The 18,717-nt window shown below is 41.5% G+C and overlaps 1 protein-coding gene across 1 annotated transcript in view; it reads left to right on the top strand.

Annotated features, from left to right (window-relative positions):
* Nucleotides 1-12,337, top strand: part of SHC3 (SHC adaptor protein 3) — a 57,051-nt gene extending 44,714 nt beyond the window's left edge. The window contains exons 7-12 of the mRNA XM_009639526.1: nucleotides 3,486-3,612; nucleotides 4,726-4,879; nucleotides 5,860-5,956; nucleotides 6,882-7,076; nucleotides 9,279-9,574; nucleotides 12,209-12,337. Coding sequence (XP_009637821.1) covers nucleotides 3,486-3,612; nucleotides 4,726-4,879; nucleotides 5,860-5,956; nucleotides 6,882-7,076; nucleotides 9,279-9,574; nucleotides 12,209-12,337 — 998 coding nt within the window. The remainder of the gene's footprint in view (nucleotides 1-3,485; nucleotides 3,613-4,725; nucleotides 4,880-5,859; nucleotides 5,957-6,881; nucleotides 7,077-9,278; nucleotides 9,575-12,208) is intronic.
* Nucleotides 12,338-18,717: the final 6,380 nt, after the last annotated feature.

Below are 18,717 nucleotides of genomic sequence, written 5' to 3'. Positions count from 1 at the left end.
TTCCTGCTTGTAATGCAGAAAGCATCACTAGGTCTTAATGCTGGATACAAAGTATTGTATAATGCACCTGAGAATCCATTTATTATTCATAGATTCATGAAGCAAAAAAGACTAGCTCCAAAAAAAGATTCAAGCACTTCCAACAGCATTTCTGCAAATTCAGACACTTCAATTCCAAAATGCCAACCCTGCAAACCCTGAGCTGCCACCTTACCATGGGCACAACTGATTCAATAGCTTCTGTATTTTGTCACCTTTAAGGATCTTAGATACCTCAACAATTTGTGGTGTCCATGTGCAGAGATGTCCAGACTTGAGAGCGTTAGCTCATAAATAATACCTGCACTAAGCATACTAATATGCTGAATATTAGTGAAAGGCCTAGAAAACTTATGGGGAGTGGGAGGTAGGGAGATAGTCCAGTTCTCTGCCGTACTTGTTATATTCCAGCATCATGTGTCCCCCATTAGAAAGGCTCTGGCATCAGTCTGTAGGCTGTATGGTGGAGAGCAGCTCTCTGTCCAACCTGCTTTAGCAGTACCCTTCTGCTAAACCAGAGACTGATTTAGTTCTACTGAGAGATCTCAGTGGCATCGCAGTGGATCAGCATCGCAGACCAGACGTTGGCACTGTAGGGTTTGGAACAGCACTGTGCTCTATTTTCTGTTCCTGTGTGAGCGGTTTTTAAGTAAACGCTGTTTCATGGATGATGTTCCTTCTATCTAAGTGGAATGTGTTTAGCCTTAGCTTCTTGTCACTGTTCCTTGTTGAGCTCATCTATCCTTAGTCGAGGAGTCACCTAAGCACCTGGATATTGTCTTCCTACGGTGTATTTAGTTAAAGTAATTTCTCAGTTTTCTTTAGGAAAGGTTTAACCAAGTGAACTCTGTAGGTCTCCAGCTGCAGTGCATGTCCTCCATCCTTCAGATATTTTCTGTTCCTCCTTTCATTTTTTCTGCATTGTTTTAGAAAGGTAGATGATGCCTGTTATTGTTTGGAGTAATCTAGTATTAACATCAGCAGTATATAACTGAGGCTGCACCTTCCTATTCTTACTCACTTTTGTCCTTGTAATTAGCCAGTTTCTCGTAAGCCCTTTTTGCTGAAGTGAAGCACTGTTATCTCATGTGAAATTCTTTCACGCTGTGATCTTTAAGCCTCCTGTGCTACAGCTTTTCATGGGAGCTTTCCCCAATTGTGTGTGTACATTGGTGGTTTGCAGATCAGTGACTTTGTATGTGACCAGTCTTAAAACACATCTTTTTAAAAGGTCTAGTTTACCAAGGGATCTGGATTGCTCTCTTTCACCATCCCTGGCTATTCTGTCAGTCTTTGTGTTATCTGCAAATTACTGTAGAAGTGAGTTCGAATTTACTTCTGTATCTAGTGAAAATGATACTGCTGCTGTTACTGATGTTAGCATCAATGCTGTGGTACAGCTTTCACTTGCATATTAGTCTAATTCCTTCCCAAGGATGGAAAAGCTCTCCTCATGCTTTATTTTCTGGATCTAGCAAGCTAAAGGCTGTCTGTCTGCTGCTGTAACATTCACAAGAAATCATCCCTGTGTGAGCCAAACCTTCTCATCCTTTTACAAGAAGCACATCTCCTACCTGCTGAAAGTCTATTCACGTATCCAAGGAAACAAGTTACTCATTATATCACCTACCAAAACTACTTAATGACTCATGCTGCATTTCAGCTCCAGACAGGTTTAGCAGTGAGCAATGTAGCCTCTTTAAATCCCCACTCTAGTTATAGAATGCAAAAATTACAGCTTTGTTTGGTCCAACTACTTTCGGTCCACGTTCATGGACATAAGTCTGCACCTGATTGTTCACTGCTGCCAGCAGTGGCGCAGAGGGGGTAAACAGCAAATACCTTGCTGCAAAGCAGGGATGTCTGCCTCTGTCTTTCAACACACGGAGGTCCTGGTTTTGGCTGCCAAATCCACTTTCAACATGTAGCTAGGGACATTTCCCCTGAATCAGTCATTGCCTCAGCATGCTGGTCGGCACAGCAGATGCTATAAGGTGAGAAGAGTGCATCACTGGATCTGTTTAGCAGGGCAGCACTGTCACTGGTGCCATCTCATGCTGCATGAGCTGCTGCTGCTGCTGCTGAGGGAGAGACAGCTTTGTGCCCTGCTCATTCTATACCTGCATAACTGCAGGTTTCTTGGCCCTTTATTCTGGCCTCTTCAGAAGTCTGTCCAGCACATCAGCCTCTGAGAAGTCATTGCTAAACCTCCTTAGTCTCCCTATAGTGCTTTAACTAAAATTATGTCGCACAAATGTCATGGCCAAGCCTTGCTTGTTGGACATTTGCATCCAAAGCACTGGATTCCACTGAGCTGGACACTGGGCATATATTAAAATGCAGTTTTTCAGCTGAAGAATTTCTATGCTAGTTATTAAAGCAGCCAGGGGCAATAGAATTTAGTAACTTTGAACAAGGTCCCATTGTACTGTGGCAGGACTTTGAAAAAGAACCAGTTTCAAATCCAGTTCAGACACTAGCCAGTAAACCAGGTGTTTTTCCAGCACTGAATATGGGAAATGAACGTGCCTGGGCTTTTTGGAATATCACCAAGGTGTTGTTCATTCAGATCTTTAGCTTCCAGCTTTTAACACCCATCTATGTTCCTGAAGCATTAGGTGAAATCTTCACAGGCTGGCCTGCTTGTGTTGTCACATGAAGACGATACCTCTGAGCCACTCTCTGACGTAAAGGTAGAACAGATTTGGCTGCTCAGACAGCTGATAAAGGTTTCTCAGTCTCCCATAGAAAAAGAACTTGTGTTGCCAGCCTCCCTCCTTAGCTGCTTCTCTTGCAGTGGGTTCAGAGAGGCAGCTTGTGGGGCAGTGCTGGAGTTAACTGGGGTCCTGGCTTTGTGCTCCCCAGTGGTCCCACACTTTGCTGGAATTGTCTCCATACAGACAAGCAGGAAAAGGTACCAGCCCTCTGTATTACTGGAATCAGATCAGGGCCTGGGATCTGGGAAGTATCTTAGTGACTGCTCCTTCCTCAGCCTGTAATTTGGGAAATTCTGGAAACACAAAGGAAGTGAACATCTTGCAAACTTGGAGTGATTAGATGTAAAACTGAAGTGGGGATAAAATTAAGAAAAGCAAAGAAGGCTTTTTACTAATATTTTTATAATCTGAATTCTCATAGCATCTCTTGCATTCAGGTAATAACAAGTGAAAATTTATGAGGTTTCCTGTCTTTGCGGACTTGTTAAAATTGTGGAACTGATTTGAGGTCTTGCCTATTGCAGTTACACATCAGAGCAATTTTATTTAACCTTTAAAAAGACCCTGTTGCATGAAATTCACTGTGCCAGAATTGGGTTTTACTGAAATGTGCACACCATGAACAGGGCAACTATGCCTGACACGTAGGTGTTTTGTCATAGGTCAGTGCATCCCACCATAACATAAACAATTATTTGTATGTGCATGTGTCAAATCTCTTTCATTTAGCTTGTCATATACTGGAATGCTGTGATGGCCTGGCCCAGGATGTCATCAGCACCATAGGGCAAGCATTTGAGCTTCGATTTAAGCAATACTTGCGATGCCCCTCTAAGTTACCTACTTTCCATGATAGGTGAGTACGATTATTGAAGATTGCTAAAGGATCTTCTTCAGCTTTGCATTTAGCTAATAAAATGTGCTGTGGACAAAGTTGCTGGAGACGGACAGGATTTAAATACTTCAAATGGAGATTGCTGCTGAATCAGCAAAGCAGGGTTTGCCTAATGAACATGAAAGGAGAACAGTAATTTTAAAAGAATGGGCTAAATATCAATTTCACAGTGAACTTACTGATATGATTCTGTGTTTTCCATTGTAGTTAGTAGGCAGAGTCAGATGGCCAAGAATGTATGTTATTTGTGGCCGTTCCTCATTGCTGTCACTGTTACAGCAGCTCTGTCAGCTGGGCTTTCAAAATGACTAGTGATGTTTCACTATTTCTGATATCAGCCAGAGTGAAGTTTTTAGGAATGTGATGTATTGTAGTATGCTTTGAGTGCATTGTCTGGAGGATACAAAATCTGTCTGCTTGTATATGTTTCAAAGGCTGGGATGTAGCATTCTGTTTTCTTTGGTGAGCTGTGTTTTTGATGTGGATTGCTATATGCTTGCTAACAGTATAAATCCCAGTGAACTGGTACCCTCTGTAAACTCTTATATCAGAGTAAAATTAGTGTGTGGTGAATGTAAAATGCTACTACCCTGATCCAGAAGCATTCTGTACTCACTTCAGACTTGTGTAAATGTCTGTTAAATGCAGACTGAAACCACAGATCCAATCTCTTGACCTTGTGAAATTCTTCCAGATTTATATTGGCGATAGACCAGCCATAATTAAAGACAAAGTTTTAGGGCTTAGTCAACCAACCAAGTAATTATGTTACAAATTCTATTGTAAGGTTAAATAAAACTGTTAATGCAACTTATAGTGGTTTATAAAGCTAAGTAAAAACATCCTTTACTCAGCATAAAACATTTCATCCATTGCAAAGGAGGTTTAGATCAAGTTTGTCTAAACAGAGAGGGTCTGCTGCATGATCCATCATTGCTTCCTGACTTACAATGGTAGCTGAATTGTCAAAATAATACGCAGTAGTGATCCCCTGACAGGCCATCTTAACATGCTGCAAGTATCTCTAAGTGCTTTGCAAGCAAGGGGCAAAATAAAGCACTCACTTCCTTACAGGATGCAGAGTTTTGATGAGCCATGGATGGAGGAAGATAACGAGGCAGCAGAACATCCTTATTACAACAACATCCCAAATAAAATGCCCCCCCCTGGCGGCTTCATTGATGCCAGGCTCAATGCAAAACTTCCCACTGCTGCAGATACAGCTCAGGTCAGTGCCATTTCATCTCTGCCCTCCTGCTGATGGATCCAAAATTTTTAAAAAATGTGTATTTCAAGATGGATACATTGGGACCATTTATAGCTTACAGCCCTTCATGTGTGGCCAGTTTTCTTTTGAATGGTCTAGGGGGGCAAGAAATTAGGCAGGTTCAGAACAAACAAAAGGATGCGAGCTCCTCTTGGTGTTAAAGGATTACACAGGTTCAAAGAAGACAAATCCACTGAGGGTTACTACACTTGTTGAAATAACATTTGCTTCACAGGCTGTCGAATAGTGCACCATAACTGGGAAAGCCTTGATGCAGAACCATTATAACAATCTAGTGCAGTCATTATTATCGTTCATTATGTTAATAACTCAGCAGTGATCAGTACTCAGACAGGTTCCTAGGCAGGTTTTCCACCTCACGTTGAACTGAGGTCAGCTTGGTTATTTCCACCAGCATTGCTGTTGGAAGTTGGAGTGCAGTACGAACGTAGCCACCTAAGAGGAGTTTTCAGAGCCAGCACAATTCTGCTTAAAGCCAGAGGGGCCTTGCCTGTAGGCAACATCCCCCCTCCAACACTCGAGTGCATCCCCTGGCACCAGTGTGAGTCTTTCAGCTGATGCTTTGGAGGGTGCTGGGGATGTCTTCTGGTCCCAGGTGTGTTTCTGTGGAATGCTTTTCCCAGGCAGGGTTTGTCAGGGCTTGCTATGTGAAGACAAGTGTGCTGGAGGAGATGATGCATCACTTGGGATTGCAAGGGTTAATAAAAGCAGGAAGCAGGGAAGTTTACATGAAGGTCACCGGTAATATCTTACTCCTACACAAATGCATTTGTGAGATATATATTCTGACACCATGATGAATTGGAAATGAAGAGTGGGAGCAGACAGAATACAGCCAAGGAAATCGTCAGAGCCACTCATAATATATCTGAGCATTTTAAAGGTAACTGAAAATTTCTTTGCACATGTGTCCATTCTAGTCTGCAGGAGGAGTGGGAGGAGAGCAAACCTATTACCAGAGTCGTCACTTAGAAGACAAACTCAGTGAAGATTGGCATCACGGGCCTGTTAAGCAAGGTGAGTTTTGCTACTTTTAGCTGTAATACTGCAAGAGGTATTGGGTGGGTAAAGCACGTGAAAGTCTGATGCCTCAAAGTCTTAAGGCAATGAACTGCACTTTGTTGCTAGATTCCCTCTGTCCAAATTTTAGGGCTGATACCAGAGAAAAGCGTTTGGTAATTACCTCTGGATAAACTATTAAATGCACACCTTCATAAAATCTTATCATTTGCAGAGCAGTTTATAAGTAGAGTTGCCCCAAACATTCAGCTATCTGGCTTGTTGTGTCTTAAAACCTCACAGTATTTAAAGACAGGCTGCATGGTCTGTTCTGAAAATCTGACCCACTAGGGTATGCAAGTTGGAGTTGGCAAAGGGAGAGCCTAAAGTCAGAAGTTTTTTTAAAATGTGGAACAATGCATGTGTTTGCACATGATCTCTGCTTCACAAATAACAAATAATGCATACTGTTCTTTTTGTTGTTGTCCACGAATTTGAAGCAAATCAATTCAAAACACATGTGTGAAATTTCTCCCCTTCCGCCTTTATGTGACAGCTTTACTGTGTTTCTGGTGATGCTTTCTTTTCAAATGCCAGAATAAATTTTATGTTGTTAATCTGCACATAACTTGAGTATTTTATTTCTTTTCCTGCTCCCATGACTCCCCAACTGGATAACAGTTTTGAAACTGTCAGTCTTTATTTACAAAATTTTCCTTTCCTCCTGGATAATAAAGCCCACCCCCCAGCCCTCATTGAAACACATTTCTGAATCCATTAATCAACATTTTTTTTCTACTAGATCCTGCAGTTATTGACTTTACATGTCCTGTTCCAGGGAATTTTAAACCTGTGCTGATGGGCTGTGATGTTATTTGGTCATTATACCAACACTGTTCTGTCAAATACAAAAAAAGAAGAAAAAAAATCTTGAATTTTCTAGGATCTCTGGATATTTGTAGTATGCCAGAAGGGAAATCACAAGTAACCCCAACAGCAGAGATGCCAACATATGTAAACACCCAGCATATAAATATAGAAGCTCTATCGGCCCTTCAGGGAGATGCTGAAAGTACCTTCGGTGGAACAGCAGATGATACCAAAGAGAGCAGCCCAGGAAAGGATCTGTTTGACATGAGTGAGTTCCCTTCCTATTCACTCCCTTTCTAACAAGCAACCCAATATGTTTATGCCTTAGTTCTGTATAAAAATATTTTTTAAATTCTCCAAATTTTAGTATTGCTGGTGGACTTATGGTAAATTTTAAAGTTCAAGGTGGTTTCATATCTGAGTGAGTTAAAATAAGGGTGGTCGAAGATTTGAAGCTAGTTGGTATTATATCTGAGTTAAGCTGAGTTGCAGTCTGTGTTATCCTTAGTGTCATAGGCAACTACATCAGCAGGAAAATAAATCAGGAGGCTTGTCCTGCAGGAAAGGGAAGGAGTGAGTGGCTGGAGAATTAGCTTCATCCTGTCCTGTCAATATGTTACTAGGAAGTCAACACATACTATGAAAACCTTGTGCTACAAGGAAGCTGGCAGGGAAATTAAGAGGCTGAGTTATCCCTTGCTTTGGATAGGCCTACTATCCTATCTAGATCTCTGTTCCAACTTTGAAGTCAGCTTTTCCAAAAGCAAAATCACAGCCATAGCTGTAAAACAATGGTTTAAGCATCAGTCATAATTTGATGTTGGTGCTACCGATACACATTGTTCTCAGCCTTGAGCTACTTAACAGGAAATATGGGGGACAAAATTTCGATGCACAGAAAATTTTCTTTGTTTTTCTACTTGGCCTAATTCCAATCAATTGCTGACACATAATTTATTTAGTTCAGTTCACATAGTTAAGACACAGTGAGACAAAGCAGTTGATGCCTATACATTATTTGTAAAATAACATATTTACATTTCTGTTATCTCAGTATACATAAAACTGTCTTCCTGGCATGTTTTTGCTGAGACATGGCTGTATTTCCACAGCTTAGAGAGATTTTGGATTGAAAGAACGAGTGAGGGAGGATCTATCTCTGAATATAGATCTGAAATGAGAAAATTCTGCTGGCTGAAATTAGGGACATTAACCTTGCTTTCTAACATGCGGTACCCTTAAAACATGCAAATGCTTACCTCTATTAGGAAAAACTTGTTCTCATGTTCCAGCCTTCATTAATCTTTATTAACCATTGGATCATCACTGGGGAAAAGTAGTGTAAGAAAACATGTCAACTGGCCCTAAGTTAGTGATTTGTCAAGCTAAACATGTGTTGGGCATTATGCAGACTGCAATGTAGCGAAGACATATATAAGCTGGATTTAAGAATTAGCTGAGGTATCAACAAGCTGTGGCAGCACAGTATTTACCCTATTTCTCTGAGATAAATTAACCTCCCTGTGGCCCCATGCAAACATGGCTAGGTACATCCGAGCAGTTGATTTAGAACTGGTGTATTGCTTCATGGTACTGCTCTGCAGATGTCCTTTAGTAAGTCTAGTGGGCACAGAACAATATCTCTTTTTAATATGCAGTGGTTGGCTGGATGAAGGTCTTTCACGGGAAAATAGCTTCTGAAAGGTCAGTACAGTATATAATGAAGCACGCACTGACCTATTTACTATTTCTGTAAGACTGTTGGGATCTGTAATTACACTTCTTTCCATTCCACTCTACAGAATGTAACACTGAGTTCAGGATTTAGCTGAGGTTTAAAAGATGCTTCCCTGAGGCCAATGTCAGCTAGGGAAATCACGGTAAAGGTGTTAGCCTGTGTCTGTGTTGCAAAGCCCTCTTCCTAGCTGGAGACTAGGGGTAGGCTGAGTGGTAAGGGCGACTGATCCCATCCAGACGTACCCTTGGGCTGGACACTCAGTAATGGATAATTTTTAAATTAATATGTTGCTTGAAGAGAGACCAGATATGAGTATAATGACACTGGGTGCCCATATTATGCAATTTATTTGAAATGAAACTGTCTGATGTACCTGGCAAGAGAAAAGGAGAGCTCTGCCTGGTGCCAGGGCATATAAATGCAACTGTTGACAATAGCCGTTTCTGAAATAAAATCATTACATTTCAAAAGCTCCTGCCAAGGTTTGCTCTGATTTTTATCAGCATCTTTCTGTGTATAACATACATTTTTAACATATTACACTCCTTGGTCTTAATATAATCCATAAATCAGTAGGCCTAGTACATCTTCCTTCATTTTTTTTTTTTGTAAAGATAAAGGGAAGTGGCTATAACACAAAATAAATCCAGTTTAAAATGACTGGAATATCACTATTGCATAACATGATTTACCTCTGAACAATCTTGCCCTTGTTTCTACTTCCATAACCAGAACCATTTGAAGACGCTCTCAAGAACCAAACATCTGAGGCTGCGTTGAGTAAATCCACCTCCACTGGGTGCACCAGTCCTCTTTTATCCAGAGCAGCTGACTGCACTGTAGCCAAAGAGCTGAGTACAGAGCCGTGGTACCAAGGGGAGATGAGCAGAAAAGCAGCAGAACAGCTGTTAAAGAAATGCGGAGACTTCCTTGTGAGGAAGAGTACCACGAATCCAGGCTCCTATGTGCTGACAGGCATGCACAATGGACAAGCGAAGCACCTTCTTTTGGTGGACCCAGAAGGAACTGTAAGTGCTGACTCCTCAGTAATACAGGAGGTTTCTGAAACTACACATTTTCTCTAGGCATGTTTAATCTTGTTCACAGCTTATTCACCACTGATCATAACTACAGCCTCATATTTCTAATATGCCACCACGTCTCTGATTCTCTCCGTGATGCCAGCAGGAGGCCCAGTGCATGACTTCTGCATGTTGCAGGGAGCCCTAGGGACCTGATTTCCCCAGCAAGGTCAAGCTTTGGCCACTGCAGTGCAGTCTTTGTCTTAGTGGCAGCTAAGCGACTTCTTTAGCCTTCCTGATGAGAAGCCACTGGTGGCTGTGCAAGCTCAGCCAGCCCGCATGCTAGCAATTTCCATGCAAAATCTCTTGTCAGCCAGGGTACGGACCAGGCCCTCCATGTTTTCCCACATGGAAGCCCAGAAGGCAGCTGGGGTAAACCTGCTCCAGCTATTTGCTGACAAAGGGACCCTCCCAGCAGCAGGTTGGAGAGGGCAAGGGAGCTCCCTGTTCCCTGTAGCTGGTCTTGTCCTGCTTCTGGGGAGGCTTAGTCTCCTCTGAGAGACTGAACAGGCTGCCACGCCTTTTGTTCTCGGCTCCTAGTGGCTGACAGTGGGCAACTCCTCTTCCTCTGTAGAGGACAACTTGAGATGGTAAGCCCCCAGGTTATGATGAGAAACGCCGGCCAAGGAGCTGGCCTGGTGGCCTCTGTGTCAGCCGAGAAGCCTGCAGCAGACCCGCTGGCACAGGCCGGCCCTGCAGAGCCTGTGACGAAGAACGTCCCTGGTACTTGCTGTAATTACATTGGCCACATGAGGGCAGTCAAAGAATGGTTTTGCACTTTTTAGGTGCCGACTGCCTAGTCCTGGTCTTGACCGGGACACCCGCCTAGGGGACTGGCCCTGGCGCTTCTTGGGGTGCGGACGGCCACCTTCCCTAAACTTTTGCCCGCAGCTGTGTGACTCCTGCAGCCGGGCTCGCTGATTCTCCCCCCAGCAAAGCCCCACAGATGGCTGTTACAGGCTGCTGCCGGGGAAATGCTGCTTACCGCGTGGCGTGGCAAGTGCAGGGAGGCCACGTACCGCCGGGAGCTCAGCTGCTCTGCTGGCTGGCATGGAGAGCCTGGGCCCTGTGGTGGATGACGCCCGGGTCATTTTCCCTCTGTAGGCGAAGGCCAGAGACCCCCCCAGCTTTTCTGCACTGCCTCTAATTAGCAGCACTAATTTGCTGGCCTCCTTGCATAAGGGACCTGCTCATTCTCTGCACCACTTCATAACAACAGCTTTCCTGCGGCTGTTATTTACTTTAGCTCTGCTGTTGATACGGTTTGTGGGATCCTGACACAGCTCCGGAGCCAGCCCTATTTGCGACTTGTTCTGAGTGGAGAATCATCGATAGAGCGCCAGTTGTGTGGCCAGCCACAGCAGCATGCCAGCAGCTTCCATTTCTTCCGCATGGCCTTGGTGTGATTTATTTGTAATAGCCAATTCACATAAAGGCTGCCTGAAAATCCATTCACATGCAAATTACCCAGTGGCACATTACAGCTCTTAAAGGTGTGTTTTCAGAGCAGAGTTAACTGTCCAGTTGCTTCTGTTCTCATCCAGCTGACAAAAAAAGGAAAAAATATCTGTAGTTCAGGTAAGGGATGTTTAAAATGGAGGACTGCAGGATTTTTGCTGGATGTAGAATTAGGGCTTGCAGTCTGATGATGTGCCTCACCTCAGAGCAGGGTTCACAGGCTTTTTGCTTGAGGCAGTGCAGAGCCATCCCAATACAAAGCTTTTCTGCAGTATGACATTCACATGAGAGGACCTCTGCTCTGCCTACGGAGGCAGTATGCCTATCTCATTTTAAACTTAGGAAGGAAATGTTTTGTGACGATGTGGTTAAATAATTAGAGATTGTTTTGTAATATAGATTAGGATTTGGCCTGTCCTGACCGTTGACTATTTTACCTTGCAATATCAGTCTCCTCTTCTCATGGGTGTAATAATTTATCTAGCAGGATGCCAGCGCAGAGGGCTGGTAAATGGGCTAGAAAAATTACGTCCCCTGCCCTGAAGTGTTTCGGTTTGAAGTTTTCAGGCAGAGGTGTGCACTGTGCAGTATGGGCCAAACCCAAGTTGAGCACACTTGGTGGCTGGATCACGTCCGGGCAAGGGAATTTTCCAGCACCTGAAGAAGGCAGCCTTTGTTAAGGGAGGCACAAAGATGCTGAGGTGCATGCAGAAGAGCTGGATTCTGGCAAGAGGGACATATCTTTCTAATGAAAAAGGTGAAAGCACTTAAAAGAAGGAAGTGGTCTCTTTAAGAAGAAAATTTGATCTAAAAACCTGACTTAGAGTGAAACAAAATGTTGTACATAAAGTTTTTAAGTCAACCTATTCAGAAAGAGTAATAGTAGTAACCTGACCCATAGGCAGCATGCAAAATACCTGTTTGGAGAGAAACAGAGGGAGCAAGAGACAAAACAGAAGCAAAACTCCAGAAATGCCAAATTTCCACAGATTTTGATGGGAGAGGGATCAGTCTCTAGAACAAGATTAATTGTGTCATTTTATTCTTAGAGAATTTCAGTGCAAAGTTAAGGGGAAAAGTATTTTGCTCTTTAATATATCTTCTTGCATCCTTTTTTTGAAGGTTCGTACAAAAGATCGTGTCTTTGACAGCATAAGTCATCTCATCAATCATCATCTCGAGAATAATTTGCCAATAGTTTCTTCTGGGAGTGAACTCTGCCTGCAGCAGCCTGCTGAGAGGAAACACTGACTCCAGATATCTGTTTTAGTTTTTGTAATTTGCAAGTTATAACTGGTGGAAATTGCAGATCTGAAAAAACATGTACATTAAAAAAAAAAAGGATATTCACATATATTTCACCAGTATGTTTTCTTTAGGTTTAAAAAGCCCCATTTCACACAGTACACTTGAAAATTCTCAATGCTTTATGTACACGTGAAGTCACAGCAGAAGGCTTTCTTAAAAAGTAATTTCAATAAAATTGTTCTGATTCTCTAATGTGAATATTGATAGTGTATATATACACATTATAAATATAAATACAGAATATATTTATATTTTTCAAGTCAGTTTGTTGACAGTATAGAACCATCTTCTGTGCCATGTGTTTTTACCAGAAGAAAAATGCCAATTGTGATTGTTCAGATAAAAATAGAATTCAGCAGTCTCAATTTCTGGAGAAAATGAATATTGGAAATCTTATTTTTGATTTTACCTAAGAAGCACAACTATGGGGATTACAGGTGGATTTTGCTGGTTAACCAGGGAAGGAGTCTGAATTCAGCAACTAGTATTCCAACTCGGAAATTTAGCATAAAATTATTTTTAAAAGCGTTGTCTAATGTCACTGATATCAAAAGCATTTTATCTTTCTGATGTCAAGTTTGAATTCTTATATGATGCTACTCAAAACATTTGTATCCTGCTTTAACAATGATTTGGTGTGAACTCTCTGTGTATGAGTTGTGTGCATTTGATTTTTCTAACAATAACATAATATTCTGTAACTTTAACTTATTAATATGAGTGCTAAGGTTATTTATAACTAGTTCTCTGCTTATGGTGAAGATCTAGGTGTCCTTGACTACCAGTCACCAGTGAGATGTTGCATACTGATTAGGCAAGTTCAAATAACTTGTGTTTAATACATTTAATGCAAGATGTACATGGTTGGTCAAAGACGTATCTGAAAAATCTTTTCTTCTTACAAATAGTGAAAACTGTCACGACTCAGTGGTCAGTCTTGCAACTGTTATCATTTGCATTTACCTACCAAAGCTTAACTTGACTTTGGCCTTCAGCAAGCGATAGATATTCCAAATACAATGCTTTTCTCTCAAAATCAAGTTGAAAAATATACATACACTAAAGACGCATTTCTGGCAGAAATGTCCTTGGCTTTTGATACTGGGAAATGTTTTAAGTAAGGTTTGTACTATTCAAATGCAAGCACTATATGAAGTTCTCGTATTTTATGAAGCTTATCAAGAGCCAAATTCAATAAACACTGATCCTGTAAAGGCAAATTTTGTGCCAGAGTCGGGATTTAGCCTTCAGCATTCCAATGTCTTCTCTAGCACCAGTATCTCAAAATCTTCACTCTTGATTCATAAAGGCCAAGACTCAGCAGAGTAAGTCTAGGTTAGATTGCCTACCCTGAAGTAGCCAATCCTTACATCTACTTAAAATTGGATTTGGTTTTAAGAATTTGCTGCATTTAAAAAATTGTCACATTACAACCAAACAGACTGAAGGATTCACTTAGAATCCATTCATGTAGGATTATGATATTAAAATTCTGACATAATGTTCTTGTACCTTCTGCTTTGAAATACGGTGAAGTTGCAACTTGGGAAGTTTGCTTTTGGTTGATCTCAAGAACAAAAATGAGAAATCATCTCATGTGATTAACTAATCATGTGATACGTGCCATAAAAATACACTTGATTCTTTAATCAAGACATTCAGAAGCCAAACTAAGACATTAGTGAACCAAATGCTTCTGATTAATTTTATTTCAGATAGATATTAGTTGATATTTCTAGGTCTGGGTGTAAGCTGGGAGCAGAGAAAAAAAATTAAATGCTGCATGGCAACCCAAATTAGTATGGCACTGATGTTAGCGGAAGTCTTAAAATTTGGGCTGTCCTTTTACCAGGTTTGAAATTGCAAGGGAAGGTGAGGACATCTTATACCCCAAAGCAGTATCCATCAAAATGACTTTGTTTAAGAGCATCCATGTTTCACCATATTCCACTCTGGAGTATCTCAGTTGCTACCTTTTTTGTCATATATAACACTTGTCATTCCATGCTCCCACCCCCCCTACAGTCATGCCCTGGAAAGTTTTGATGGTGATATCGCTAATTATAAAAGAAGGCCTTTTTTTGTACTTTGAATGTTGTTCACCACTTCAGTAAGAGCCAGGTGCCTAACTCCCTTAGGTGCCTTCAAAAATCCCACCCGCTGCCTCTGTCTGTTTTAGATTCCTAAATGTCCTGTCATGACTGGAAAAATGTGACAAGATATGGGTGTGTGAATGAAGGCCCTAAGCATACACTGAAATAAGCATCTGAAATTTTTTACCATTGTCCTGGCTGTAGCTTTAATAACTTAGCAGCTGCTTTAGCTGCATGTTTTGGAAATTAAAGCAGGTGGCAAGGAGAAACAAAACAAAACAGCTTGACAGGAATATTAAATTCCCCAGATGACATTTCACAAACTCTGCCTCCAGGAAAATGTGGCTGTTTTAGGTTGCTCTGTCAGCACAGCCAGTTTGTCCAGCTGGGCATGCCCACTGGTGATGCAAAGGTTACACATCACTTGGTCAGATGCAGTTTGGTCCTGGGCAGCGGAAGCACCTTTGGGCTGCAACAGTGCCTTGCTGCCGCAATGGGCCAGGAGATCCTGTCTGGCCAGGTGTGATGATCCAGAGGCTTTCCTAAGTCACTGGGAACCAGTGTTCTCAAAGCTGTCCAGAAGGAAGGGCATGTGGGCCAGTCAATGCTCCTTTTGTGGATCCTGACATTGCTTTTTGTCCATGTCACTCTGGTAGTTTTAGCTTTCTGCTACATAGAAATGGTATAAAACCTGCACAGCCATTTGGGTAGCTGTTCCAAACCTGTTGTCGTTAAAGACCTTTTTACACTGAGCTCAGCAAGAGCAAATTGCTAGAGAGGCCAGGCTCTTTTCTGTGAAGAGCCAATGCTGCCAGCAATTTAAGAGACATAGAAGTTATGAGATGGGCTCAAATGCTGTGCAATTGGCTGAAAACCAGACAGCTGACAGCAGAATAATTTGAGCCTTTTGATATTTGCCTTTGGGTTTGAGTCCCCTCACCTTTTTGTTTTTATTCTCTTTTGTGCAATACTAAGGGCTAGACGCTTGCTGGTGATAATTCAGTACCATGACTTCAAGAACTGGGATTCTACTGAAAGAACAAATTTACTAGATTCAGTAGAAATCACTCAGATTAGACAATATTATGGGATCCTTTGATATTTTCCCAGGGGATAGCTGATAAGTCAGAACTGAAACTCTAAATATCCTGCAAGACTGTCTACACTGATTTTGAGTCCTATCTGATCATCAGTTTTGATTCCAGTTTTGTTGCAACTATGTGAACTATGGGCAATGAAAACACATTCAATTCCTTTAAACAAAGAACTTGCAAAAGTGAACCAAATGCTTCTGATTAATTTTATTGCAGACCTAGAATAATGATTAGGATAATAAAATTTGCCCAGTGAGGCTGGCAGTGATAGCTTGGACATTGAGTTACAGTCATGTTCCCAAACTTTTGGTTATTTCAGATGTTTCAGAAGCAATGAAACCCCAAAGGCAGAAATTTGAAAACTGAATTTCGGTTTGAAAACCTTCTGACTTCAGTGGGAGTTTGCTCAGAGTGAGGACTCTCAAGTTCCCTTCCCTAATGCAAGAAGAGGACATTTCAAATAGGCCATGCCTGGGTGGAGAACACAGCAGGAAATAACAATTTCCATGGCTTACTGCCTGGCTTTGCATACATAGTGAGGATAGAAGGTCATACAGAGGCTTCCCTCCACACCCTACAGGGTTCACAATGGAAGATAATGCTGGTTCTCTGCCAGAAACCTCTCCACCACGTGTTCAGTCTAAGCTTGAGCAAAGGACATAGTCCTGGGACCAGGATTTGAGTGCAAAATGTGAACTGTCATGGGAAGAAAACATTTACTAACAGTTTGGTAAATGTCACCTGCCAGCGTTAAATTTTCTATATCCTGGGTTCATTCTTTTTCTGCTCTGTGGAATAATAAGCTCACATTTCTTATCTTCATGGTCCCCAGGCATCACACTGTGCAGTAAGATGAGGAGAATTTATCAGATTTATACCACAGTGCGATTGCTGCTGGCACACCAAGTGCCAGATGCTAGCTACAATGTATTCATAATAGAATTGATGCATATTTAGATATTTGTAAGTAGCAAATGCTCCTTTTGGAAAGTAGCAGAGTTTTGCACCCTATGGGAAATTTACAGCTCTAAAGGGGAATTTTGGAACTTGTGAATGTTCTGACAATGGGTTACAAATCCTGCTTTGAAGCCTTTGTTCTTAGCATCCAGTCTATCTGAAGTAAGTGGCAGAACCAAGAAATTATATTAAGCAAGCCATTTTTCCATAAACAAAGTCTAAGCTGAAGTAACAGACACACTTCCCTTTTTATCTTCCAGACATTTTCAAAATATGTCTGCATAAAATCCAAATTCAGATTTACCTTAGTGTACTGCCAAAAATATGTTGATTTACATGGTCTTTTTTGCCCAGACCTAGCGTTGTACTCTCCACAAATCTATGCTTGCTCGAAGATGTCAGGCTACGGGCAAATTCCCACTAAAACTCTGTGCTCAGCTGTACTTGCACACAGCATCTGTGGACCTTGCTCACATCTGCATTGGATGCAGCTGGAATGAGGTCAGGCCTGTGGAAAACATAACATGGACATGCAATTCGCCTGCAGTTAACCAGAGGCTTGGATAGGGAGTGAAAAGCTGTCCTGGGAAAGAAAACCCCAGGGATAAGAAATGTGAAGCCTAGAAACATAAGCCAGTAGGCAAACAAGTCACTAATAAGAACAGAGAGCTGTTGCTAAATTATAAACACAATAATTGGTTGATAGGGTTAAAGCAGAACCTCTGGGGAGGGGAACTGCAAAATATTTAAACAATGTCCATGTCTCATTTCTTTTTGAGACATTTATGCTTGTAAGCCTTTATCTATTCCTCTGCATCCTCCAACATTTCTAGCAAAAACACCATATAGGGGAAAAGCTGAATAGTCTTTAAACTGTGTTTGCCAACAGAACAGGCTGTGGGAACCAAAGGAAGGAAGAAAGTAGCTAAAGCTGTGTGACTGATTCTGCTACCCCACTTTGTGGGAGACAGCACGGATGACTCAGAAAAGGAAGGTAGCCTCAGATTTTTGAGATTAAGATGCAGATGTACATTTTACGTAGCTATCATGAAGGTCAAATAAGGTACAAGTCAAATGACAGCTTCTTCTAGCTGTCCTCCTTTTTCTTCTGTGAGGCAAAACCAGCCAAACACATCCAGGCAAATATTTATTCAAAATAAGTGGATTTTTTTATTAAATGAAGAATGTAAAGATTATAATTGGTATATATTTGTGTCCTTTGTGGCTGGACTGGTGTGGTAACTGCTTCTCAGTAAAGTCCTCCAGAGTTAAACCTCAAAAGATGCCAGGTTTCTTCTTCTGAGGTAAATGTTTTTCTTTGCATTGTGTAGGCAGCAACAACAAAACCAAAAAAAGTGACTATTTTGCTGTAAAAGGGAGTTTGACTCTACATTTGTTATTTATTAATATTTATTACTTTTAGAAACATTTTTAACTGAGAATTACAGGAAAAATAATGTATGTAGAAATATTGTGATCATTTATATTCCCAACGACTTTTGTGAATCTCAAGTTTTTGCCTGTCCGCTGATTGTGGTATTCTGGTTATAGAGGCAAATTTTGTCTCCAAGGAAGTCCCTGAGCAACAGAATTTGGAATATAAGTGTCATGCAACTGTTTTCTGCTTATTCAGTTTGTATATGATTAACCAAAGTAATAAAATAATGAGCACTACTATCAAATCAAAATGCATGTAAAGTGGGATTGAGTCTGTTCTCCTATGCCGAGGTTCCCTAATGGCCTATTCTGGTTTGTTTTGTTTTGTTTATTTACCTGAAGGGATGCCCATTTGGTAGCAGAATAAAATTCTACAGGGTTTACCTGGATATCAAATAAGTCAATGAACAGTCAGTAGAAACAGGGATGAAAAATGCCAGAGGACCAAATGGCACGTGAGGAGTCTGACCTCACTTACACTGACCTTGCACCAGAGGAGCTCCACCTACTTTGACAGAGGCAACACTGACTTCTATCAGTTCATTTTCAACAAATACCATTTTTACAATGCAAGTAATCCCTCGTACAGGCCCTCTTTCTGGGCCAGATGATGCCCTCTCCTGAAAAGGTAGCTTTCTGGCTTGGCACACCGAGTAGGTGAGGGTAGCCAAGGGTAGTTAACTCGACAGTCTTTCCATGAGAGTGACTGCAAGGACAAGATCCGTGCAAGAGCAGCTATTTA

This window comes from Egretta garzetta, unplaced genomic scaffold (genome assembly GCF_000687185.1).
Source record: "Egretta garzetta isolate BGI_Z169 unplaced genomic scaffold, ASM68718v1 scaffold375, whole genome shotgun sequence".
Classification (NCBI taxonomy): domain Eukaryota; kingdom Metazoa; phylum Chordata; class Aves; order Pelecaniformes; family Ardeidae; genus Egretta; species Egretta garzetta.
The sequence above is the reverse complement of the archived record's forward strand: the minus strand, read 5'-3'. Positions and strand labels throughout refer to the sequence as shown.